The sequence below is a fragment of the Seriola dumerili genome, unplaced genomic scaffold, assembly GCF_002260705.1.
Source record: "Seriola dumerili isolate Sdu_G_001 unplaced genomic scaffold, Sdu_1.0 BDQW01000149.1, whole genome shotgun sequence".
Classification (NCBI taxonomy): domain Eukaryota; kingdom Metazoa; phylum Chordata; class Actinopteri; order Carangiformes; family Carangidae; genus Seriola; species Seriola dumerili.
The window spans coordinates 3,826,987-3,852,872 of NW_019174404.1; the positions used below are offsets into that span (position 1 = coordinate 3,826,987).

Genomic DNA, 25,886 nt, shown 5'->3' on the forward strand with positions numbered 1-25,886 from the left:
TTTTGCAAACTGTTTGACTCAGGGTTGGAGATTTAGCACCACAGCTCTTTATTCTATACAGAGAAATATGGGAGCTTAACAGGCGGGCGTTTGCACTTTATATGGGCTCCACTGGACTTGCTTGTCCACATTTCATCGGTGTCACTATGTGCAGTAAAGTTTCACTGCAAACCTTTATTTCCCAAAGGAAATAAAACAAAGACATTTATTAGAAGCCCATATTGAACATATAATAAGTGCAGCCCACACGGCAGCAAACTGCCCACCTGCTGGTCTGAGAGTGAGGAGTGCACTGATGAAACAGGCAATGGCCAGGAAGGGATTAAATAGGAAACAGTCAGCAATGAGAGCCGTCCATACCTGTGCCTATAGACTGAATATCACATGGAGGGAGTCCAGCTGAAATGTGAAATGAAAGGGGGAAGAAAAAGAGGGGGGGGGGGGGGAGAAAGAAAAAGAAGGGAGCAGGAGAGTGAAGCGAGGCGTTGAAGCAGACAGTGTAGAGGGATCAGGGAGGGGCGGTGGAGAGGGTAAAAAGCACGTTTGATCAGGGAAGCTGGTTTAAAGAAAAAGAAAAAGAAAAAGAGAAAGAAACCAAAATTGCTCCTAGAAACAAACCAGGGAAGACTTGAAAAGAGCGAGCATGAAAACAAAGAGAAAAACTGCTCTGATTGAGAAACTTTTCCTTTTGTCCTTGGGGGGGGGAATAAAACCGACAACATCAAAGCACAGTCCGGTCGGGGGGGCGGGTTTGGGGGGGGGTGGGGGGTGGGGGAGCCGATGTCAGAGCTCTGCACAAAGAAAACACTGGAAACGTCTGAGTGGTTAGATCACTTTGTACAGCCCCCGACAGCTGCTGAGTGCTCGCTCCGTCAGGTAGGGGAGGCTGTCTGGGCCTTTCAGGTCCACTGATGGATGACAAGCTTCCCCATCTATGTAGAGCAGCATTAAACTAATGTGAAAGCAAGCACATGGGTGGATTATCAGCTGCTGCTGGATGTACCTGCTATAAAAGCTCAAACACACCCTTACACAGAATTTACAGGCTTAAAGCCTTGCACCAGATATTTTGGAAGCTTTTACTGTTATTATTTCTGTGTTACATGAAAGGTAAAACAGGTTGAAGGGGTTTGATGGCCTCAGGATCTTTAAAATCCCTTTGAAATCCATCATTAAAAATCAAAATGCATGATTGAAATAAGAAAATGGTCAAATAAGTCAGAGTTTCCCTCCAAAATCTCTCAGAAGTTGACTCTCTGAAGATGCAAGGCTTTAATCTGGCAGCAGCAGTTTATTATTCTTAAGATCTTCTAGAGTTCAGTCATGATTTATTTGCTTTAAAATGAACATGTGGATCCCAACAGAAGAAGGAAACTGAGCCGAGACTCGAGTCTGTGATCTTATCAAGTGAAAAAAAAACAAGAAAATGATTCTATTAGTCTTATTGGAGCTGCGATAAAATACCTGCCAGCTGTTTGCTAAAGTACAAACTCATGGTCACATGATCAACAACACCAAGAGGTAAGATGTAGGTGCCATCAACCTTCAGCAACTTGGAAACAGGAGAAACTCCAGGTGTAAATCCACCTGGTAAACAAAGGAATACAGTAGCAAACATGTGGCAGGTAGCTGGGATGGCAAATGTGCTGGAAATAACTTGAGTGGACATCTGCGGTCCCTGTGACAACACAATCTGCTAAGTAGTCGCCATTTTCTAAATGACAGACATTAGAAACAGGGAGTGATCGTTTCAGTGTTGTCAGGCTATTTATACAAGTGCTTCTAAATGACTTTGAACAGCCTCCTGCTAATTAAAAAAAAGAAAAGCATCTTAAAACTCAATGGCTCTTCTTATTGTCTTTCTTTTCTCTCTTTCTTGATCTGATAACTATATTTTTGGGTTTGTACATTTTTTCGTTTGAGTGAAATGTCTCAACAACCGTTGGGTGGATTGTCAGAAACGAGAGTTGTGCTTTGTGTTTAGTGCTAAGTGTTAGCATGCTAACAGGCTAAACTAAGATGGTAAACAGGGTATGAGCATGTTACAGCCTCACAGAGCCACTAACAGGCTTTTTTTCTCCTCCTTTCCCTTCCTCCCTTCTGGAAGTCACAACTGTTTTGTGGTACATAAGTAATGTTCGCTTGCTAGATGACAGATATTTGCGGTTGGTTTGTGAGTCCAGATGAGGTCAGTACTGCCAGTGACGAAGCTCTAGAAAGTTCTTCACAGACTTGAGTCTTGGCTCTTTCTGGATTATAACTTTATGGACGTGGATGACTTTCTCCCAAATACTCACACTCTGCAAACTCAAAGATCAAAAGGGATAAATGGATGAATTCTTTTTTGAGAGCATATTTTTTTCTTTTAGATATAGAGTCACATAAGTATGAGGAGGAGCCGGTGCTTAACGTACTCTCAGATGTCTGCATGATCAGTGTCTTGCTGTACTGGCCCACTCCGCTGGCGTTAAAGGCCTTCACTCTGGACTTGTATGTGCTGTTGAAATGAAGCCCGTCCACCGTGCAGATGGTCTCCGTCCCCACGTACACTTCCTGTAAAGACACAGCGCTTCCTGTTAAAACTGGCAGACACATCAAGTGTGTAATTATGACACCGAACAGACACAGCAGAGTCCCGCTTCAGAGACACCGTCCCATTTGGATTTGACGGTGAGTGCAATAAATGAGAGTGTGAGTTTGTACAACTGAGCGTGGGCGAGGCGGCCCACACTGGAATATAAATAGACACAGGGACACAACTCGCCAGGCTCAGCGTGGCGCTGCGTTGGCGAGCCTCAGTGAGTCACAGAGTGGAAGAGGAAGAGAAAACTTCCTGAACAATTTGGAAAACAGTTGTTTGGCAAAATATCCGCCGCAGGTCTGACATTAAATGACTCGAGTTACACTTACAGAGATGCACAGACTAAATGAATAGAATATAAAGGCAAAAACAACATTGTGTCAGTCCGTTTAAACATAATCACAATAAACACAAGATTGTATAAAGATCCAAAATGTGCTCTTAGACATTCTTCGCTATTTCTGCAGTAAATCTCAAACCGCATCAAAATGTCTCCAAGCCGTAACACAACTTGGCATCAGTTGTCTACCAATTAGCAGTTAGCGGATACGGTTGGTGAATCTGTTGGCAGACTGACCACCCTGTCAACCAAACACTTGTAATTAAGACGGAGCGACGAAGGCGCGTACGAAACAGACTTTTGCAGAACCCAGAGTGAAGTTAAAGGCCGAGAGATCACAGCCAGCTGGCGTCAGCTACCAGCAGACTGGTCACTGCCTGCTTCTCCTAAATTAAAACACAGGATGCCTCAGCAAACAGCTGCTGGACCTTTCACATTACACAGGGAGTGTTTTAGCTGATGCTGTTGAGCTTAGAGAAGCAACTGCAGTCCCATTTCGAGCTTCTACACAAACTTTACTTGTATCGACTTTGCGGACATGAACAACTTTGACTCCTTCAAAGTGACGTTAAACCAGAGATGTGGGTTGTGTAGATTCCTGCAAAATAAAACCCAAATCCTTCACGTCCAGGTGCTGGGTCCAAAACCGTTGTGTCTATTTCTGCTCCCTTTAAAGTGTTTTACTTGTGCTTGAAGCCCATATTGGCAGTCACCATGAAGCTTCCTGCGTATTTTATCCTGTGCCTCGACTGTGTGAAATGGGGAACAACAAATTTGTCTCTCCTCATTTACTCTCATTACATGGATAAGCATCTCAAAACAAAAATAGTCTTGTTTATTCTCCTTTTACTGGCACAGATTATTTTCCTCTCTCCGTCTCTGTGCTGATTCTGAAAACTCTCAGCCTCGGGGGTTTCTCAGATTTAAAATGTAAAATCACTTTTGATTTTTACGCCCCCCCCCCCCCAAAAAAAAAAATAAGAACCAGGATTCATTTGTTTCTTCAGTGAGCACAGCAAAAGACGATATCAAATACTCGAGCAGCAAAGTTTAGCACAGACTGACAGGGCTGCTGTGCTGTATGAAGGAAGCCTTTCTTTACAGGTGTACAGGTCAGACACAGATATCCTCTGCCATTGTACTGAGGGAATTGTTCAGGAGGTATAAGCTGTCATAGCAACAAAGCAGGGGCCTCGATGTATAGAGAGCTGGGGAGGGTCTTATGGGGATGGATTTCATGGTGAACCCAGATCACGCTTCCTGCAGGATCATCCCAGCGAACAGCTGCATCACAGACCCTTTCTCCTGACGGCGTGTCGCTCCTCTGCCTCGCGACAGTGTGTCACTCGACCTGCTCTCGTATCACGCGGTGTGGCCGTCACACATCGACTCGAGGGAGTTCAGCGACAAAGCGCCGCTTTCACATTCCCCCGGGTGAGCTGGTGTCCTCCCTGGCACCAAGTGAAGGCGTCTTTGTTGAGCTTGAAGGGGGGGTATTGTTCTGTAAAGGTGAATTATCACTCTAACTGGTCCTGTGTTTCACTTTTCGTTTCGTAATCTAAATGTAAATCTCCTACAAAAGTTCCCGTTTAAAGGAAAAGTAATGTTGACATCTATTACAGTGGAGGGAAACCTACCCTGAACGGCCCCCCGTTTCCATCGTCCAGCTCCAGGATGTATCCCTCCACGGTGATGGTGGAGAGCGGTGGTTGTTTCCATGACAACGTGGCACTGTTGTTCTGAGTGCAGCATTCCTCCAGCTGGAGCATCGGAGCGGCAGGAACTGAGGAGGGGGAAACCAGGCCAGATTACAGCCCACTGAGATACGGAAAGATGTCCGCATGTGCACGAACACACACACACACACACACACACACACACTGGATCTGACTGCAGTACACAAAGTCCTGTTCAATATTTATCACTTACAAAATTCACCATGAATTTATGAATTCACAACACATCAATCAAAGGCTTCCGACTTATGAATATCAACACACCAAAACTTCTTTTGGCTTCCTGGGTAATTTATAGAATATTAAAGCAAACACCTTCAGTATTTACATATGAAGCAGGTACAAAACACACAAACACAAATCTATATGCAAACATCCCTGATAACCAGCAAGTTCACCCACTCACATCGCTTGAGAATTCCTCTCATGTTCACCAGGAAAATAATTTGTGATTTTAAAACATACAGACTGTATGTGCAAGGACAAGTTGTCTTTAAATTGTGACTGAAAACCCGAGGGATTGCTGTCACAGGAAAAGGAGGACACTCCTTTACAGAGGACATTAGCGTAAATTAGCTCAAAAGCTTTACTATAAACCAATGATTCAGGACTGCAAACGCTGCAGGAATATTATGGTGATTTTTCATGAGAGCGGTCTGACTGCGGCTCCTTCACAGGATTGGAGGGATATACTGTCCTGCTCAAAAACACTTCAGTAGAGCAGACATTAGCTCTCAAGGGGGCTTAAACTTGCCTCTTTGATTTAAAAACGAAATTCTCCTCCTGCGCTGAACCTGCCATCCCTCCTCTAGCTCAGTCTTGTGTAAACCCCTCAGGTGTCTCCACCCGTTAACTTTCTCTCTCTTTACCTTTCATCTGGACAAAGTCCAGCTGGTGGATCGTCTGCAGGAGGGGCCCGCTGTCCAGAGTGAGGTCAAAGTCGCTGGTCATCCTCGGGGTGAGGGTTCCCTTCCCCCACTGGCTCTCTGTCATGTGGACCCTCCGGATCAAAGCATCAGAGATCTGACGGCAGCACAGGGCAAATCGATCCACGTTAAAACTCTGGTACTCACCGATAACAAATACTGAGGTCTGAACCAGGAAATCACAGACGTATCTACGTCTATCCACTTAAGATCTTCCTCTTCTTACACACACATCCATCTTAGGTTTTAATTATATATCATTATATAACTATTAGGAAAATGGAGACAGTTTCAATGATTAAATTCCAATTAACTCAAAGGGTACTCGAGAGAAGCAGCTTGTTTTATGCATCCCAAAATCAGGAATCAGATGGCTTCACAATCTGTAAACTATGTTCATTCACCCTTGGTTTGAATAAGGAAAAACCCTTTAATGGGGATATAAATGCACGTCAGACTGTCAGCTGAACATGCAAAGATGTGATATTTGTTTCCAGACAAGGAAAACAATTCAACATATATAAATAATAATATCTAAGAGCTGAATTCTTTTTTTAAAAGAATATTCATTTTCCCTTCTAAACTTCCTCTAAAGGAAATGATCAGGGACCCATTAAAGAAAAAGTTACTGACATAAACATCAGACCATGATTTCCCACTGTGGCAGATAAAAAAGATGAATAATTTAAATATATATATATATATAGAGAGAGAGAGACAAGTGATATACTGAGTACGGTGTTTGCTCATGAGCTCAGCAGATTCAGCTCTTCCATCACGTAAACACAAGACTGATGGTTTTTATTCTCCAACTCCAAGACGTAAAATGAATTAGACTTTAAGGTAAAAGGTAAAGTTGCTCAGTTAAGGCTATGAAAACCAGGAGATACCTTTCCTATCTATCAGCTTAGTTTTGTTATTTTTCATGTGGAGGAACTTTGTCTAAAATGTTCTGGGTCTGACTCATATTTGCAGCTTGTAATTTACTGGTTTTAAAGAGGGATTTCTCTTTTTTCCGCATAAATTTTCTTCCCTTGAGAAATGTCATCAATCCTGCCACTACAATCAGGAAAATGTGAGATATATATATATTTCCTCACAATTTGACAGCTTTACTTTCTGCCTGATATCTAAGACAGTCGTTCCCAACCCCAGAGGGGTTAAACTTGTTTCTGCTCTATATAAAGTCATATTCATTTTCCCAATTTTTTTTTCAACTCTTTGCCCTTTTCTTGTGAATTCATGGATGATTTTCCTTCTTTAGACATTCAAATATAGCAACAGCAACAGGTTGACATTAAACATTTAAACATCGCTTCACTTTAAGGGTTCACGACAGGGCCAGTGACGTTGGGAACTGGCGCTCTAGGAAACATTTGCATCCTCCTCCACTTCATTTACTGTAACATAAACAAGGCGAGGGAGTCTTGCATTGCATCGTACCTGGAGGAAACCACTGGGGTCGTTCTCCTTGATGACCTCCAGACAGTACTCCATCAGGCCCGTGGTCTGACGCAGCTTCACCGTACAGTGGGAGATCTGATCCCGAACCACCTGGAGAAAAAAAAAAAAAGAGTGAAAAGGGGCAAAAAAATGAGATGAAATGGAAGAGAAAAGAGGGAGGAAAGAAGAAATAACCACAAGGGAATCAAGCTTTGCAAGTATAATGCACTTCCACAACAACAACATGCATATGGAAGATAATTGCATGTTAATCATCTTCCCTTTTCCTGTAATCATTTTGGAGTGGAACATGAAGGTAATGCAGAAATACGGTTTAATGAAGTAGGTGGGAGGGTTAGAGCTGTAATCGGGCAGAGAGTGGAGATGCAAAGAAAGTAAAGAAGGTGGTGGAGGTGGGAATTATAAATGAGGGAGAGAGAGAGAGAGAGAAAAAGGAGAGAGAGAGAAAAGCAAGGCGATCGTGACAAAATAAATAAATAAAGGACATAAGGACAGAGAAGCAGGAGATGTTGGGTGGAGGCAGGACGCTGACAGACACAGATTAAAACAAAGCTGTGAATGGATGAAGAGAAGCTGGGGTGAGGCGACCAGCAGGAAAACCAATAACAAGATGACGAGCAGGATTGTCAAAGTGATTGATCGAGTCATTTTTTTCCTCTTGAGACTCGGGCGCAGATTGAGAGAGGGTTAGAGGAGGCTGAGGAGGCTGACACCAGGGGCCGAGGCTGTTATTGACGTTAACGGAAGGAAAGTGGCATTTTGTTTTCGTGCGCAGGCCGTGTGAACAGTCTTCAGCATCACCGCTTACATCAGAGACAACGCTGCTGGAAAATGTTCTTTCTTATTAATCATGACATATCCTCCTATAACATGACCTGATCACACATAAGCCCTCAGATAATCGATTTGCTTTGATTTGATATCTGATTTGATGCGACCTGGGAGATTCCCTCTCTCTCTCCCTCTCTCACTGACACTACTGATGTCCACAGAGCCTCCCCACCTCCCCTTTTCAACAGTGTGAAATAAGCGGAGGTGCTGGACCGACGGTTGCTAGGTAACAGAAACTTCACTGTTGCTATCTGACGGGCTCCGAGGCTGAATGGAGAGGAAAATCCTTCCTGCAGCCGCTCGGAGACCGACACACTGTTCGCACCAAGATGATTTACTGATGACTGCAGTCAGACAGCAGCATCAAGATGCAAGTGCTGCACCACTGAGACACAGTGAAAACACGGCTATATGATTATGGCTGATTGTAGTCTAATTAATTGCACTTTCTCAGATGCAAATAGCCTGGGAAATAAATATTCACATATTATTTACCCCGATGAAGAAAAGCAACTTGCAGCATATGTTGCATTGAGACACTTTTCTAATCAACTCAGAGCATGAAATGTCTTTGGATTGTTTACAGCATCAAGTATGATCAAATATTCTATTACAATACATGTAATTTTATATCATCAGCAATATATATATTGTGATGAGCGTTTTTCTGGGAGTTTATTCAAGAATTGAGACACGTAACTTTATCGCACCTGACGCAACAATCCTGCAAACCCCAGTAATGTCACAAAAACAGTTGCAGTGTTTCCGAGAGATTAGCTACCAGATAAAGGTGTAGCCGGAGGGGGTGTGGGGGGGGTGGGGGGGGGTTAGCGTGTGAACCTTCCTCATCATTCCTCCATCACTCTGGTGCATGAATTCACAGCATCAGATGGTCGAATCGATCTGTTCATCACGATGAAATGCTTTAACCATCGTCCTTGTTGAACAGACTTTTTAATCTGTCACATGATCAACTTCGTGGAAACATGTTTTCATTTGTTCCTTACAACCGGTACTTAAAAAAAAAAGAAAAAAAGAAAAGAAAGTAAGATCAGGATGAGCTGTTGCCATGACAGCTGGGGTAAGCTGGGGTAAGTGGGGACGTTGGAAAACACACTTCCTCACATTGTTGGAAGTTCAGAGAACAAATGTGGAGGAAGCAGAGCTACAGGTGCTGTGACTGAGGAGAATCAGGGTCAATCTCTGCAGCTACATCAGCTGATGTTGAAGGATGCTTATGCTTCAGCTCAAGAATTTGGAATATCGAAATTTGGTATGAGAAAATATCAAAGGATGCAAAATGTGAAAGCCGAGCATTTTGGAACAATTCTTGAGGGCACAGCTGACGACACATCACTGACATCTGACCCCGAAAGGAGAAGAAAAGTTACAGAAAGGAGGGAAAGCCTGAGGAGTGAAGCAGAGCGGACAGCTTCCGTTTCACTTTGGTTTGTTTGTGCAGCTAGAAAACAACTTTAACTGACCTCGGACGTCTTCCAACACACTGCAAAAAATACACTTGAAACTGCAGATTTTTTAGCTCTGAACCGCTGGAGACTCTCTGCCTCCACTTGCTTCGGCTTTTTTACACATCTGCTCTTATCTGCTGTGAACACCAGGGAAGGTAAATTTCAGCAAAATCTGCAGATAAGTCAGTCATGTTTAGCTGGAGTTACTGAGTCTGGAGTCACATTTGTTTTTTGACCCCTTTCCCTCTGCCAAAATACCTGTGGTTCTGCTTCCTGCTGAGATGACAGGCTGCAAAAACGAGCGAATACTTACTAAACCTTGGTTTATTCTTACACGAGCATTGTGAACCTAAATGAACCAAACATAAAAACGCAGCTCCTCTTTAAAGGTTCATAACAAAGCAAACAAATTGTACGTCCGACTGCACTCTAAGGGGATTAAATATTAACGGCAAACAGAATATTTTCAACTAAATTAATATTTATGGAGACTCAGCTAATCATACTCCAATTATTCCCCCCTTTTAGTGTTGCATTAGCCAGAGGAGTGTTTAACCTCTCGTCCCGTACAGTGAGAGATCTCTCTCCAGCTCCGATGGTTCGGTCTATATTTCTCTGGCTAAAGGCCAAACCATTCCTGCTGTGTCAAGCCTGGAGCATCCACACCCCTGCAGTGGCCTGGCAAGCCTCCAGGAAGAGTTTGTCACTGCTGTCTGCCTGTTTAACAATCAGACTCGCTGTCCGTCCTCCGTACGCAGCTGGAATTACAATCTCTTGATTCATAGAGCATAATACACACGGAGGAATCTGACTTGAAGGTGCAAAGAAATGCCAACATGTTTCATCACATCTTTTCCCTTTTCCCTGGTCCTTCTCTCTCAGATTCGACGCTCACTGTTGCTTAGTGAGCAGCTTCTCTCCCGAAATCTGCTTTAAATCAGCTTCGGAATAAGATACAAAAGCTGCCGCCGGCGGAACTGCGCTGCCAGATGATCAGCTAATAATCAGAGTCATTCATCTGAATTTAACACGGCAGGGACAACAGCAGCAGCAGCAGCAGCATCAGCAGCAGCAGCGAGAGGTGGGGAAGCAGCGGTGGGGAGGGGGGGGGCTTTAAATCTTGATGAGAGAAGTTGGAGTGCAGGACGGTGGTAGAGGGCAGATCTGGCTGTGTAAGTGGGCCAGACACTTTTTGCATCAGTAGAGATGAATGGAGCTCTTGTCCTCCGTCCTCTCCGTCATATGTGGCTGTCATAGTGATTAAGCACATCGTCGCAGCGGCTTCGCCCCAAACGGAGGGAGGGCGAGTATATAAGAAATAAATAGAGTGAAAGAGCGAATGAAACATACAGTCAGACGTTCCTTCACAGTCATCATTCATGATTAGCGTAGCAGGTTTCCTTTAATTTCCTCTTCGCAGGACCGAGTGAGAAATTTTTTCGGTTGCCGTGGGAAACAAACTCATTAATACTCTTGGTATAAAAGAAACTGCTAACATCAAGTGCATTCTGGGTAAACAACATCAGTTTAAAATGACCTGGCAACAGATTCTTAATATTTAAAGCTGCAATTTGTGCTTTTTTTTGGCCACTAGGGGGCAGTAGAAACAAACTGAACAACAATATTGACATATTATCATCTTTTCAGTTCATATGGAGCCAAAATAGTTGCCCATTTACACACAGAGTTGTGTTTGTGTTCATCCGAATGTAAATTCATTATTGATTCTACTTTGCGCCTCTGTTTTTTGGTCTCTACCAACTCCTGAGGGAAATATCTGGTTCTCCAGCTGCTAAATGCTCCACTTTGTTCACCAGCTGGTTGCGAACTGAGTCGGTCTGCTGTTCGCTGCTGAGCAGGAAGTGCATGACGAGATTTTTGTTGCTGTTGTTGTTGTTGTAGCGCAGAAAACAGAAACATCGAGTTAAAAGATAGCTCCATAGAGCTGAGAGGAACAGCAGAGTTGGTGATAACTCAGTGTGGGGTTTTCACTGCACGTGACTCCTTTCCTATTACACATAGCCATTTGATCAATGTTAATGTTAAAAATATTGATTATAAGCAGCTTTAAAGAGATTTGCACAAACACTGTCCAACGGCAGGATGTTCCAAAAGGGACCAATATCACACGATATGGGATCAGCTGCACAGAGTGTACTGTGAGTGAGTCTGCAGGACCTGCTGCCTCTATGAGAAATAAATTACCTCCTTCTATCTGTTTCTGTTGTAATTATTAGGACACTGCGGCACTTTCGGCCTTGCAAGATACTGTGGCTGCAGTCTCCAATAACCTGCTCCCTTGCAGCAGCACAGGCTGGTTTACAGTGCAGTCAGGACCCTGCCATTAAATCTGTGACAGTCTGACATTATGGAGGAACATGAAGATGATTTAATGATACTGAGAAACACACAGGGAAGTGGAATATAAAGTTGAGCTGCAGAGAAAGACGGGGTTAGATGGGGTAAAAAAGGGAAAGGAAAATAAAAGATGTTACAGTAGAAAAGCCAAATTGTAGAGGGATGAGAGGAGTGATGGATAGAGACATGAGAAGAGAGGAAGGAGGGAGGTTAAGGAAAGGCAGGAGGAGTAAAAGAGGAGAAGGAAATACATGAGGGACTGTGGAGGGAAACATTAAATCAAACTGTTCCAGGATGAAAGGGAGATGAATGAAGGGATTAGTCCTGTATGTTAAAGCTGCAGTGACGGTCAGAGAAAGTGACAAGTGCCACTTCCTCTGACACTCAGGTGTCAGCGAGGACCGAGACGCTGCCTGCATGGCATTAATGCATCTCTCACTCAGGCCAACAAAGAGCAAATACAACAGTACGACAGGCTTCACCTCCTTGATGCAAACATGACGGGACCTCTAATGGTGACAAAAGTAGGCGTCAAAAATCACAGATAATGGGCTGTAACTTCCATTATCAACCATCTTTCAGTTGTTTTATCAATGAATCAATGAATCAATGAATCATTGTCTATAAAATGTCGGCAGCTATCTTAGAAGCTGAAAGAATATTTTGCATTTTTGCTCAATAAATGACAAAAAGGATTAGAGCTGAAACAAGTAGCAGATTCATCTATTAGTCAAGAGACAGAAAAATAGTCAGCCACTCTTTTCAATATTTCATCTTGAACTCTTTTGCTGTTTTTACTTTTTTCTGCAATTTTATAGACTAAATGATTAATTGATTAATCAAGACAATAATCAGCGTTACATCTTTTATGGAAATAGTCATTAGCCGCTGCCCTAAATTGTTGTTGCTTAGTTTTTTTTGATGATCGCTCCAGCATTTTACAAAGAAAGCATGAGAATAATACCCTGATACTGGATTCAGCAGCACTCTTAATATTTCATGTTCATCCTCTCTGCTGCAGATCCCACTGCAGCAATAAAAACTGTCGTTCAACGTCAGAGAATTAATCATCTGGCATTTGCCTCCAGTGTTCTTTATATTTCCTGAGTTCATCTATGAGCCACCAAACTGTCCAAAGTCTGAATGTTTGAATGTTTGAAAGCGGAGGACCCCGGGGAGCAGGGATTCCCCCGGAGCAAAACACTTAGTCGGATGAAGAGGAGTCAACAACAAATCACTACAGTATTCGCTACAGCTTCAGCGCGGCTGCGCTCATTAAACGACCCGGGCTGGGCGTCGAGGGGACGAAGCATCTGGTGGCAAACTGTGCATGGAGCGGAAGAAGACGCAGCCCGACTTAGTTTCTGATTCACTTTGTGTTGCTGTGATCAGCCTCAGAAGAATCCCTCATCAGTTCAGCGCTGAGCTCCCACATGAAATACAGTGAACGGGACTGACAGCAGAAACAGCACGTGTCCGTTTGATCATATTTAATACACCATCCATGTTACATTAAAGTACTACAGCGAGAGAAGCAGTGTATCATGGTACATTTCATTACATTTATGGATTTGTTAGAGTTACATTTTTGCTTTGTATCATTCTCCTTTCTGATGAGTTCAAGTGCTTGCGGGAGGCATGAACACCTGAGACTTAGGAGTCTGCTGCAGAGCGGCGACTTCTTATTGCCAGAAACGTCAAAGTCACAGTTTCTTCTCACAACATCCATGTTTGCTGACTGAAGGTCTTAGGTGCTGGTTTTTCTGACAGGACAGAAAAACTGTAATTTAGTGCAAAACCTTTAACAGAAAGATGCTGAGGATGATGGATTATCGTTGAAACAGGTTTAAAGCCTTTGTAAGTGGATTTTCAGATTTCACTGACAGAAAGTGGTAAAAACTGATGCCTGGAAGGAAGGAAAACTTGCTGCCAGTATAAAATTTGATTTGCAATTTTCAGTTAACAGGATCCTTTAAGCTATGAAAAAGGCTGCGGCCACCATTAAATACACGCAGCATCATTACATTACTGTATGTCTGGTGGCTTTCATGACCTGAAGACGAGTTTACATTCAACTTCTACACACATTGTAGGTTTTAAAGGCAGATTATGATGTTTGTAGACTATTTAAAATCTTTAATTGTAATTGTTCTTCCCAAATACAATACACATGTTAAATGAAAATATAAAAAGAGACTTGTTATCAGGCCTCCTCGGAGTTATAGTTCAACAATGTGGAAAAGGCTTTGAACCGGTATTTAGGAAGATAACATTTACAGAAGATACACTCTATGACATTTATTAGGTACACATACACAATTTAATACAATCCAATAGAAGAGTTCTGAGACAGCTTCCACACGTGGGACCATTATAATGTTCAGTTTTTATTAATAATATCATAGAGTGTTGTACTGGACTGCATTTTGTTGAAATGTGCTTCATATTTGCAAATGGGGCGTGCACCTCTCAGCATCATGTAGGCAACATCAACACCAGTAATTTAATAATAAACATAAAGTTAAATTAATATTTTGCTTTTCTTTGAAAAAGGTTGAATTTATGGCAGAACAGTTGTACTTTTTCTGACCACTGAGTGTAAACCTGAACAGTTACATCAGATCAACTGATAAATAAAGTGAATAACACGTTTGTTGGTGGTTTTCAGCGGCTTTGACTGAAGGGGCTTTTGTAAGGACAAAGCACCAGAAAACAACTCTCCGCCTCTGCTGTCTCTCTTCACGACCACGTGGGTCAGTCCTCCTGATGTGCAGACAAAAAAAAAAGAAAAAAAGAACCTGACTCATGTTATGAAGGACTACTTCTCGCCTCCGCAGCATCAAACAACAAGCTCAACGTGTCCTGGTCACCGTGGCAACCGGGAGAGCAGCAGGAGGCTCCACAGGAGACGCCAGGTCAGCTGCAGGAGTCTCTGTTGAAAGCGGTTTTATGTTCTCTATGCGTTTTCATGGCTATCATGGCAACTTTCATGTGACCGAATCAGCAGGATTAATCAGAGCACCTCATTAGTTTCTTAATTGGACACGTATAAAATGCATAGCAAGCATTTTGATTCATCCAACAATCTGCTTTTAATATGCAATTAAATCCTTTCTGAGATGCTACATTTGAAAAAAAAAAAACCTGAAAAGGACAACATTATCATCAGGAGTGCACCGGCACAGAAACACGTCTCATTCAGTTACAGCTGCAGGACGACCTCCTCCGCTGAGCCACATGCTAATGAAGCAGAAAGCATCCCATTGAATGTCCATGTCAGAGGGGCTCCAATTACTGCAGATGTACTCCAGAAAACACGCAACGTCCCCTGTGATCCTTTTACTCCGGCTGATATCTACCTAAAGTGAGCGGCCATGCCCTCCAGGAGCAAATGAGAAATAAAACATTCCCTTGCATCACATGGGAAGGACTGACGGAGGCTGTTTCCCTGAGTAAGTGAGCAGCAAAGGTTCACTAGATTCAAGGAAGAAGAATATTAGATCTGTCACAGAGGAATGTTAAAGAGTCAGTGAATGAGACGTGGAGCCACCAACCAGTTGGCTGACAGGAGGGATCAGATCTGCACTGAGCCACATTATTCCTCCGTCTTGAAGGTGTGAAAGTGTCCAATGTCCCTCTGCCACCTCCATCACCGAACAGCCAATCATCAATTATTAATGGAACAGATTCTGTGTTTTAAGCCAAACGTGTTACAGCAGAGTTTTTGCAGCTGCTGTGAGAGTGAGAGGTTTTATATTTCAACCTGAGAAATGAAAGATTTTTGTTGACTGGAGCTTATTTTCTGCAAAGTCCTGGGAAGAGTACACACTGTTCAGAGAGTCACTGTGTGCTCTTTGTCCTCCAGGACGGCTCTGGTTAGTTTGCAGAGAGAGGAATCACTCGTCTGAATCTGACTTTTTTACTTTTTGTTGGAAAATGGTAAAAAGAAAAATATCAATATAGTTAAAGCTCTGTTTTTGGTACTTACTACTTTTTCAGATGCAATTTAATATAATATCTTTCTTTTATTTTGTTCAGAGTTTGATGAGAGGGTTAAATTACATTGTCATGGAAACAGTTAGCCTGGCTCTGTCCAAAACTTAAAGTTACTGCCTACCAGCACCTCTAATGACAACTCATCAAGACATTATACTTTGTTTGCTTAATGAGTACAAACTGAAGTCGAGTTGCTGTCTCACAGATGGTAATGAGCTTCTGATTCATCGCTTGGCAAGAATGTGAAAAAGTATAATTTCCAAAAGTCATAAACTACTGCTTTAAGATTCATCCAAGTTCATAAATGTTTAGAAAGAAAAACAAATGATACATTCGGTAACAAAAGCCTCAGAAGACAAAATGTAGAAAAAATAAGCAGCTATAAAAAAAAAATTCTGTTGCGACACTCATTGCCTGCAGGTGGCGCAAAATTGCGGCAGCTTTTTCTGCCCTTTCCTGTCGGGGGATCAGGGTGACAGGTGTGGAACCGACAGTGAGCGAACAGCTTCGGCTTGTAGAGACTCTTCAACTCTGCTCGATCTAAAACCACGACCACGACAAGCTTCACGTCCACACGCACAACATGTAGAGAAGAGGAAGGGAAATGCGTGTGTATGTATGTAAGTGTATGTGTGCGTGTGCGTGTACTGTATGTCCGTGTGTGTGTGTGTGTGTGTGTGTCATTGTATGAGTGTGCTGCCGTGCACAGACTGTGTTCCTCAGACCACCTACATGTGTGAAACCTTGATTCTACATACCGGCCAAGCGTGAAATTGGATGCTGTACAGCACAAATGTATCATCACCCCCCTCCCCCCCTCCCCCTCCTCGCCTGTCAGCTCCATCTCTCAGTTATGTCCTTCGTTCAATATGTTGCAGATGGTTTAAGGAAAAAATTGGACATTTAACGCCTCTGAAATCACTGGAATGGAGTTTCACCTCTTCAAAATCTTAATTTAATCTTTATGATCAACTTCTGATAATAACAGAAAATGTGCTCAGCTGATGAGTTAAAGGGATAAACTGTGAAAAAAGAAAAGCCAACCACTCTTAATGTGTATCGCTCGCATTTAGATGAATTTTTGGCAATGGTTTCAGTCAGTATGAGATTTATTTTATCACACGCCTCCAGTTTCTAGTCTAGTCTAAAACTCCACTTGCTTGAGAAAGTTTATCATGATCATTGTCTTACACAGTTGCCTACAGGACTGTTTTATAACCTCTAAAATCTTGTGCATCCTGCCCCCAAACGGCAAGCTCTCCATGCCAAAAGCTACGAAGTCTTTGCCTTCTTGGTTTGATTTTCCAACCATATGCTGCAACTCATGAATAAATACGCCGCCAGGGAGAGTTTTGACACCTGTCAGCTGGATATCCAGAGAGAGGGCGTAAGTGGTCCCAGGACGGATCTCGTCACGCTCACTCACCTTCAGCTTGTGTTCGTGCTCTTTGTTTACTCGAGCCAGCAGCTGGGCTTTACGTCGGTTCAGGGCGTCGATGAGGGCGTCGCACTGAGCCACCAAACACGCCTCGAACTCCACCCCGTTCTCCTGCAGAACAAACGCACACAGGGGCTGGAAAACGTCCCGAAGACAGCAGAGAGTAAAGCAAAAAAACCAGCTAAATACTTTCGATGTGCAAAACCAAAAAGAGGAGATGTAATGAGTCATGTAGAATTGTACGGGCACTTCAATAGCAGAATTACCCCTGAAATATATAAAGATTTTATGATTTATACGTGAGAAACTGAGTTAATTGAGGGACGGGTCGTTTGCTGAGAGTTTTCCTTTAAAATTCATCTAAACTCACACGTCTCCTCCAGCTGCATCATCCATCAGACGAGGTGGGTGGGTAAAATCATCATGAAACATCAGCCGCATGGGATGACTGATTAATGTAGGTACAATTACACAGAGAGCTATTCGTTTTCACACATCCCAAACTCCCACGCCTCTCCCTCCTCCTCCCTTTCCTCCCTCTTTAACCCCCCCCTTGTCTCAGGGACCTCCTCGAGCGTCATCCCACTGTGTGACGATAATCGATGAGGGCATTTAATCCCACCTCCCTCCTCTAATCAGTCTCTTAAGATGACCGTGGCTTTGTCTCCTCACACAGCAGAAGGTTTGTGAGCATCTAAATCTAGTCCTGGTGCACGTGTGATACATTGTGAATGGAGGGACATTTCCACTCAAATCAATATCCTCCATCGCACACATACACACACACAAAAACATTTCCAAAAACTGAAACTTGCAGCAGAAAAATGGTCTCCTGTTACTATGGCAATGCATCGGTTTTATTGAATGTAACTGCCTTTATTGATTCCAGTCTTTTATACATCGTGACAGTCTGTGACTAATGCACCATCCACAGATGAAATCAAAGGCATCACTTTAGTTGAATATGTTGCACATGAAAAAATCCTAATATTTGATGTTTTAAAACTCACTGAATGCAATTAACGGAGAGGGCTTTAACCCAAATTAGAGGGTAAAGTCAAAAATTGAACAAAACAGATCAACTTTGAGTTTTTCTGTAAATGAGGTTTGTTTTGGAATAAATACACAGCGCTGTAGCTGGACAATGAACACAGCCTCAGCCAGGGATTATAAAATGTTAACAGCGACACTTGAAATAATACGATAAGCCATTTTGTCTCCGACAGCTACTGCTGTGATGTGCTGTGGTGGACAGTCTGGGATCACAGAAGGGGGATGAGAGTTCGGTAACAAAATGCCAACACATATCAGTGGGGTATTACTGGGATTCAATTTTATGCAGTTCATGGTTGGTTGCTGTCTGGTAAAACAACGGTTCTCTGTATGTCTGTGTGTGTGTGTGTGTGTGTGTGTGTGTGTGTGTGTGTGTGTGTGAGGTGGACTACCTGGATGTGCTGCACCATGTTTCTCAGCTGGACCAGGAACTCCTTGGCCTCAGTGGCTCGGTCTGACAGGCCGTTGAGAGCCTGGGACAGCTGACCCTGCAGAGAGCACAGACAGGGTGTCAGAGATACAGCAGCAGCACTGCAGTTATATGTAGTTTGTACTTAAATTGTCAGCAAATCAAAACACTCAGCTTCATTACATATCCATAAGTGCTGAATCACCTGAACCAAAAATAATTCGATTCATCTCCAAAGTTTTGGGCAGCTGCAAACTTGCCACAATGTTACAGCCAACAAAGCCAATGTTAAGTACCACACTCAAAACATCAATCAACAAATGCCCATTGTAGTGATGTTGTTAGACCCTACAACTCTCCATTCAATACATCATGATAAACACCATTTTTTTCCTCTTGGAGTTGGAGTAAAAGCCAAACAAGTGTTGATATTTATGCTTTTAAAGTGGTGTCTCTATTGTTTCAACCCCTCATTTCTTCTCATGTCATTTTGCTGCTGTACAAAAGTTCATTAAAGGTCACATGAAATGAAAAATAACAGACTAGTAAACTTTGGGATATCAAAGTTTACTATTCTGTAATCTGTAGCTAAGAAATCAAAAAAGAAAACCCTTTTTGTTTCTATAACAAGTCCTTCTCAATGTTAAATCCCAACATCCTGTGTCATGCTGAAACACATCAAACCAAAGAAACTGATTTTGTGGGACCTTTAACATTGACAGGAAAGACACATGCAGGCAGCCCAGCAAGACACTCAAAGCAGCAGAGTTATTTTTGATGCAGATTCCCCATCGTTTCTTGATGACGTGACATGATCATCTCTGGCATATTCACTGTATACTTTCGCTGTTACCCCTGTGAAAATCTTCCGACTATAACTTCGCCCGTTTTGAAGTTTTGGGCGAAGTCAAAAGTGCATGGTAGTCAATCTGAAAACAAAGCTGCCTTATAGCTGCTGAGAAGCTGACATTTTGAAGTGTCAAAGTTTTCACCCCTGAGACAAAATCCACTGTCAGCCTTATTCTCACACACAAACTGACATTTCCAGCTAAAACTAAGATGATTTATGTACAATACAGCACTCGACTGTTGCATGGTTTTCTTATTGGATTACAGCTACTGGGCTGACGGGAAATGCCATTGCTTTGGATGTGTGCGATGACACACGAATGCCTCTGTTTGGATAGAGGGGAAAACAGACGCAGTGTTCATGTATGTGAAAGCGAGGCTGTGTGAACAAGGAGGTGACGGAGCGAGAGGACACGGCCTGACCCTGTGGGAACCTCACTCGGATGAGTGAACCAGACAACCGTTAACTTAGGGAGTGTATTGTCTTCTGGGAGGAAAAGAGGGTACTGGGCGTTAGCTGGCAAAAAGGGGAAAAAAAAAAAAAAAAAAAAAAAAAAATCACTTCAACTCCGGAAGACAGTAATAAAACCAGAAACGAGCGGATACAGTGGAAAACGCTGTGAAAACAACCCGGCATACGCAGTCCGCTCCTCCTGTGTCAACCCGGCTCTCGGTATCTGACGTTGCTTGGTCAAATGGGAATCCGTCTGCGGGGGCCGATAGCTGACCTTTGACCTCGGCGTTTGGGAAACCGTGACAGCTGCCGCTAACATGAGTCTACAGCACCGAGGGACAGTCTGAGCTGGTAACAGCTGAGCAAAGACTGAAATGTAAACTTTTCCAGGATCGTGTAGGACGTCAAGGAACTTCCTCTTTGTTAACTTGGGAATCATATTGTAACGTCTCAAGAGATCTGAGACGTGTGTATGTCCTTTCCCACGTCTCCCCAGGTCTGTCACCACAGGATATCTCAAAAATCTTATAGATTTCCATGAAGCCCTGAGGTAGGCCTTTAAAGATAAAGAATCTAGCACTGCCACTAATAATGTTTTAATTATTGACTGATAATTTGGTATATAAATACTGGAATCTAGTCCCCAGAGCCCAAAGTAACATCTCTGAATTGCTTGTATTGTCCAACCAACAGTCCAAAACCAAAAGATATTCAACTTATAACAATGTAAAACAGAGATATGGAGCAAATTGTAATATTTAAGAAGCATGAACTAGCCAATGTTTGGCAATTTAGCTTGCTAAATTATCAAAATTCAAGCATGGAAGTTAATTACGTTCTTCTCCTCTCTGATACAGTAATGGACATTGAGGGAGCTGCTGCTTCGACTCACCCGGTTAACAGTCGGCGTGCGTTCAGCGACAGAGCAGATAAAATGAAAAGCACTTGATTGTCTGGAGGCGTTTTTCCACAGTGTCTGCTCGAGAGCCTGCAGAGCTCAGTCCTCAGAACCAGGTCAAAACGTGCCATGAAAGTAAAGGCTGTTGTATTTCTACACAGCTCACGGCTACTTCCTGCTCAGCAAAGACCACAGAGCCATGGCCGGCGGGTCGACACATGGAAACACAGACTTTAGCAACAGATGGGTTGAGGAGCGTGATGGGACTGAAACTAGAGCTTTACAGTTTGAGATCTAATGGAGGGGCTACATTTGACTGTTTTATTAATTAGCTTCTGTTGCTAGGCCTGTCAGCACGTATGCAGTTTAGATAACAGACAACACTCATGATCCTTAGTAATATTTGAAACAACGAACGTTCGATTTCAGAGTAGGCTTCTCATTTCTAGCCAATGACTATCGATTATCTTCTTAGCAAGTGTTAGCTAAGTTAGCAACAGTTGCTGTAAGTTGATTGAAACCTCAGTCTATGGAAGACTTTTTCATTTTTAGCTTTTTCCAGGTAATTCAGTTTAATATGAACCCTGTAAAATATAAACATAATGGCTACAAAGATATCACGCCAAAAAACAGAGGTTAAAGCATTCCCAGGCAAAACGTTAGCATCCTCGCCTCATGATTCACGCAGAGGACACAGACATAAGGATTACCTTTGTTCTTTTCTTGCTGATTACAGCTGGTTAACTTGTCGTATTAAAGCACAGTATTACAGGTGTTTGGCAAACATAATATTACTATTTAGAGCAGCATTTTATCTCCCACACAGCGGACGTTCCTGTCCTAAAATTTTGCTAATTAGTAGTAAAAAGGTCACTTTGACGTGCTAACAATTGTAATATAGCAGACAAACACACTGTTTAATCCATTCCTTATTACTACGGCCCGCGGCTTTTTTTCTAAGGTAACTTGTAACCCCACAAATAATTGTGTTAGTTAATGATGTGCTCAGTGGAAATCCGCCTGGTTGCTAATGAAGTTAGTAAGCTAATTAGCCAGGCATGCTAATGACTGCAGCTCACATTGGAGCAGATAAACATACTTTTTATTAATTCCTTACATTTTTGCTTGTGTGTTCTTGGTTTTGGAAAGGCTAAAAAAAAAAGAAAAAAAAAAAAAGACACAACCATGCAACGAGATTTCCATCATTTCCAGGATGATTGATGAGAACTATTAGCAATAACTTATCATGCATGATATTTACATCTCATCATACTTGGATTTGCATTTTCATTTCTTGCCATGGGAATAGATTTCACTGTCATGGCATGATTCATGCTCTTGTAATTTTAGGTCTGGCTGATACACATACGGTATCCTCAGAGAAATGAGGCTTTTTTTCTCTCTTCCTCAACAATTCTCCACTTGCATTAATGCAACACGACTTCAAGCTTGCCCCAGGGACATAAAATACATCTTGTTCAGGGATAGTCGGCATAAAAGCATCATGCAACATTAGGGTGGAGAAGAGGGTGCAGGAATGTTTGAGCTTCAGAGGGTTTGCTGAGATGGTGAGCTTAGGGTGTCCCTGCTATTTGGAAGCACTAATCATCTCAGTAATTAAGCCGAGTGGAAACACGTGCATGAAATGAATAATTCACCAGCAGCTCCGGGGCCATGCTGCGTGTTTCGTTCCTCTTCGCGAGTGAACTAGCCAATCTGTCAAAGGAAAACGCCGATGTCAGAGAGGCGTCACAGCCAATTTGGATTAAAGCCCCCACCAGGAAGTGGGAAGTGCAAGGACAGGAGGAGGTAGGTGTAATGTCACTGCTAAGCTCTTAAAGCCGCAGCAAAGTAAAAGCACTCCTCTTCAAGCTAATTATAACACACACACATATATACCCACAAAATGTTCCATCACTTCCAGGGCAAAGATAGCTTTTGAGTTCCCATAACCTAATTTCAAAAAGCTGTGTTACCTCTCAGAGAAATGTTTTAAGTGCCCTGCTCTTCCTCAGAGCTCCGGGGCTCAGTACTTTCTCTGCTGTTCTTTAAACAGTCTCTTTAGGCTCACTTAATCCTGTGTGTAATACACAGTCATTTGGTTACACACTGTAAACAGACGTAAGCTGAGGGTAAGGTCAACTTCTGGTGAAAGAAAACACCAAACAAACAGAGAAACACACTTCCACCAAATCCCTACGATGAAAGAAACTCAAATTAATGTAATTTTGCACAGACTGATTACTGATTGTGTTTCTCCCTACAGTATCAGTAACCAGAGACTCTAACATGAAAGGTTGCGGTTGTTTACATGAACTGTTGGAGCCCTCTGAGAATGCAGTCTGAAATATTAAGCAGGCGACTTGATATTTACTGCCTTGGGAACCTTCCTGTTGTTAAAAATTAAGCTCTTACATCTTCCAACACGCTGGAAGAGTTAAAACTTGGTCAGACTGTGATTCTACTCCGTGCTTAACAAGATCCCATATGAAACCATCTTCCACAAGCAGAACTTAAGTGGCTGGTGCATTATTCATTGCTTATATCTGCCATCATCAATAATGCAGAGGAAGTCATTAACTATCCACACACAATAAAAAAAAAAAAAAGTGAAGAAACCCCGATAATAACAATGAGGGCTTTTGAAAGTTGCCACAGTTTCTTCATGTGAGAAACAGAGTCCTTATTTGACGGACACCTGGGACAGCACGGCAGGAAATGGGGCCGAAGTGATCTATTCTTGTCAGCGCCGAATTTATCTGGCGAGGGCGTCGTCTGCGGCAGATAATCAAGTTGCCTACCTGCCGGTCAAGTTTGACTGTGTCAAAGAGATGATACCTGGTCAGGAAAAACCTCTCAAGAACAGAGGAATAGTTAAACGAAGAGTGTTGTTACTGCTAAACCTGCATAAGAGGAAGAAGGAGCAGCGGTTTCTTAAAGGGCCTTGACACATCTGGGGCCAAATCAGGTCAGTCTTTGATACTTTCTTCTTTCACTTTCTTCATCTCCTCTTCTGAACCTTTTCACAGACACGTCTTGCAGAAATTCTGTTTTCTTTTTTTGTCTCGCAGGGACAAGGGGATATAAGTCGATCTCTCGATTTTCCACATCAAAACGATGTAAAATCCTCTTTTACAATGATAGCCAAGAGATTCCTAGGTCAGGCACACTAACAACGCACTCTGGACCGTTGTTTTTCAATCATTTCGAGTGTTGTAAATGCATTTAGGGTGGAATAGATGAAGGTTTCAAAACTGGTGGAAAAAGGATGTTTGTCCTCTACAGATGGCCTGATTCCAAAATAAGGAAACTACAAGCAGTCCCAGAGGAAATTAAGATGCATATTAATAATAGCAGGGGGAAAAAAACAGCTGGTACTTTTTGCCATGTAGCCTATGTTAAAGGCATCCACGTGAACATGCACAGGAATTTGACAGATATTAGTGAGCAGTCAGCTGCCAGCAGGTGTTCTTGAGCTCAGACGAAGCCACTTGCCTTGTGCTCACAGGGCTTGGTATTATAGCTGGTACTGTCATGGCCAGAGGCATGGACCGGCCCTGTGGAGCACCTGGGAACAGGCTGGACACACAATCATCATCATCATCATCATCATCATCATCAAATGTAACAGGGAGAGATCCCAGCTGGGACCAATCAGATCACCACTTAAGTGGACAGAGCCTATGAATTTAGCCATGAACTATGTCAGCAAGGTGTCTGAACATTAGGAATTAATGGACAATTCCTTAAACATTTCACAGCACAGAATCATAATGACAATACAGTAAGTCGATCTAGACCAATACAAAACAACTGCTTCATTTACTTTGAGCCAAGATGGTGAGTATTTAGGGTCAGCATCAGTAATGTTGCTATGGTTACTTGTTGTTAAAGTTGTGATTGACTGCAGACAGGAACTACTGTTTATTTGAACTGTACCGCTGTTAGCCAATCAGAAACAAGGGTTCTCTGTTGAAATGGTTGATCTGCCTTCTGCCTTTTCTTGTTTTTTCCCCCTTTTCAAGTTTGTTGAGTTTGTCCCTGTAACCCTGGATTTCTGGATCCATTTAGTGATTTTCGACTCAACCAAAAAGCTTGTTTCTTCTTCTGGGAACACTGTTTGTATTAACTCCAATTTGCTTGACTTTTGCTCCGTAAGGTCTCGCTGTAAGACAGAGACAGACTGAGGATAAGAGCGTCAGTGCTTTTTTAAAGGTTAAAAAAAGCAATGTTGATGATGATTACTCTGATGATAATTACTGCGATGAGGTTGATAAAAACAGGGTCACTGCAGGAGTTAACCTGCATGAGCGTCTGATTTCAGGTTGAGCCCACTTTCTTATGCAACTGGTGTCCTCATTTAATGTGGGCTGACTGTCTTAGAGCAGCCACATGTAACTGAGCGTGATAAAATATTCAGTTTTAAAATGTAGCAAAGCTCCTGAAAGTCTGACAACTTGTTTTGGGTGGGACTCATTTATGTACAGAAAAGAAGAAATCTTTCTTTTTTTGCTTTCCCAGTCAGACCACAAAAGAAAATTGGCAGGCTACAGTTTTGAGGCATTTATCGCTCTCCGGTTCGACGCCTGGAGCCAGTTGAAATATTCAGGCAGTTTGAGTTCCCCTAGAAAAGTTACATAAAAATGTGTCAAATCAAAAATACCTTCAGTGCATCAGCCATTGTGTGTGCGGACACAAGATCCAGACTGGACATGAGGTATTCTGTTAAGTATATAAGTATATCAAACTTACCCGGCGATGACACATTCAGCATCGCTCTGCCTCCCTTTCCCGCTCAGTCTCTGCCTCACTTCCTCTCTCCGGGCATTCTGGGTCATTCTGTTGCTCTCATTTTCCTGTTCTTTATCTCCTTCTTTCATTAACATTTACACAAGTAATCTCTTTACATGGCAGCTCGAGGGGTAAATATCGTCGCCTGTAATGGAGCCGCATCAACCTGACCGGCTTTGAGACATCCAACCCCCCCCCCCCACTGTGAAATTTAAGTCTCTATAGACCTCAGTCCCGCCTTTGTCCTCCATCTCATCCCCTTATCAGTGAATTACAGTCTGCTCTCATGAACA

The 25,886-nt window shown here is 42.7% G+C and overlaps 1 protein-coding gene across 2 annotated transcripts in view; it reads right to left on the bottom strand.

Annotated features, from left to right (window-relative positions):
* The window catches only part of trim9 (tripartite motif containing 9), a 36,056-nt gene that overhangs the window by 3,487 nt on the left and 6,683 nt on the right, over positions 1–25,886 (bottom strand). The window contains exons 2-8 of one of the 2 annotated variants that reach the window (XM_022751274.1): positions 18,585–18,680; positions 17,128–17,250; positions 7,027–7,137; positions 5,527–5,680; positions 4,559–4,704; positions 2,415–2,553; positions 361–399 (exon numbers count right to left, since the gene is read on the bottom strand). In XM_022751274.1, coding sequence (XP_022606995.1) covers positions 361–399; positions 2,415–2,553; positions 4,559–4,704; positions 5,527–5,680; positions 7,027–7,137; positions 17,128–17,250; positions 18,585–18,680 — 808 coding nt within the window. The remainder of the gene's footprint in view (positions 1–360; positions 400–2,414; positions 2,554–4,558; positions 4,705–5,526; positions 5,681–7,026; positions 7,138–17,127; positions 17,251–18,584; positions 18,681–25,886) is intronic. The other variant, XM_022751275.1, reaches the window with a different exon arrangement.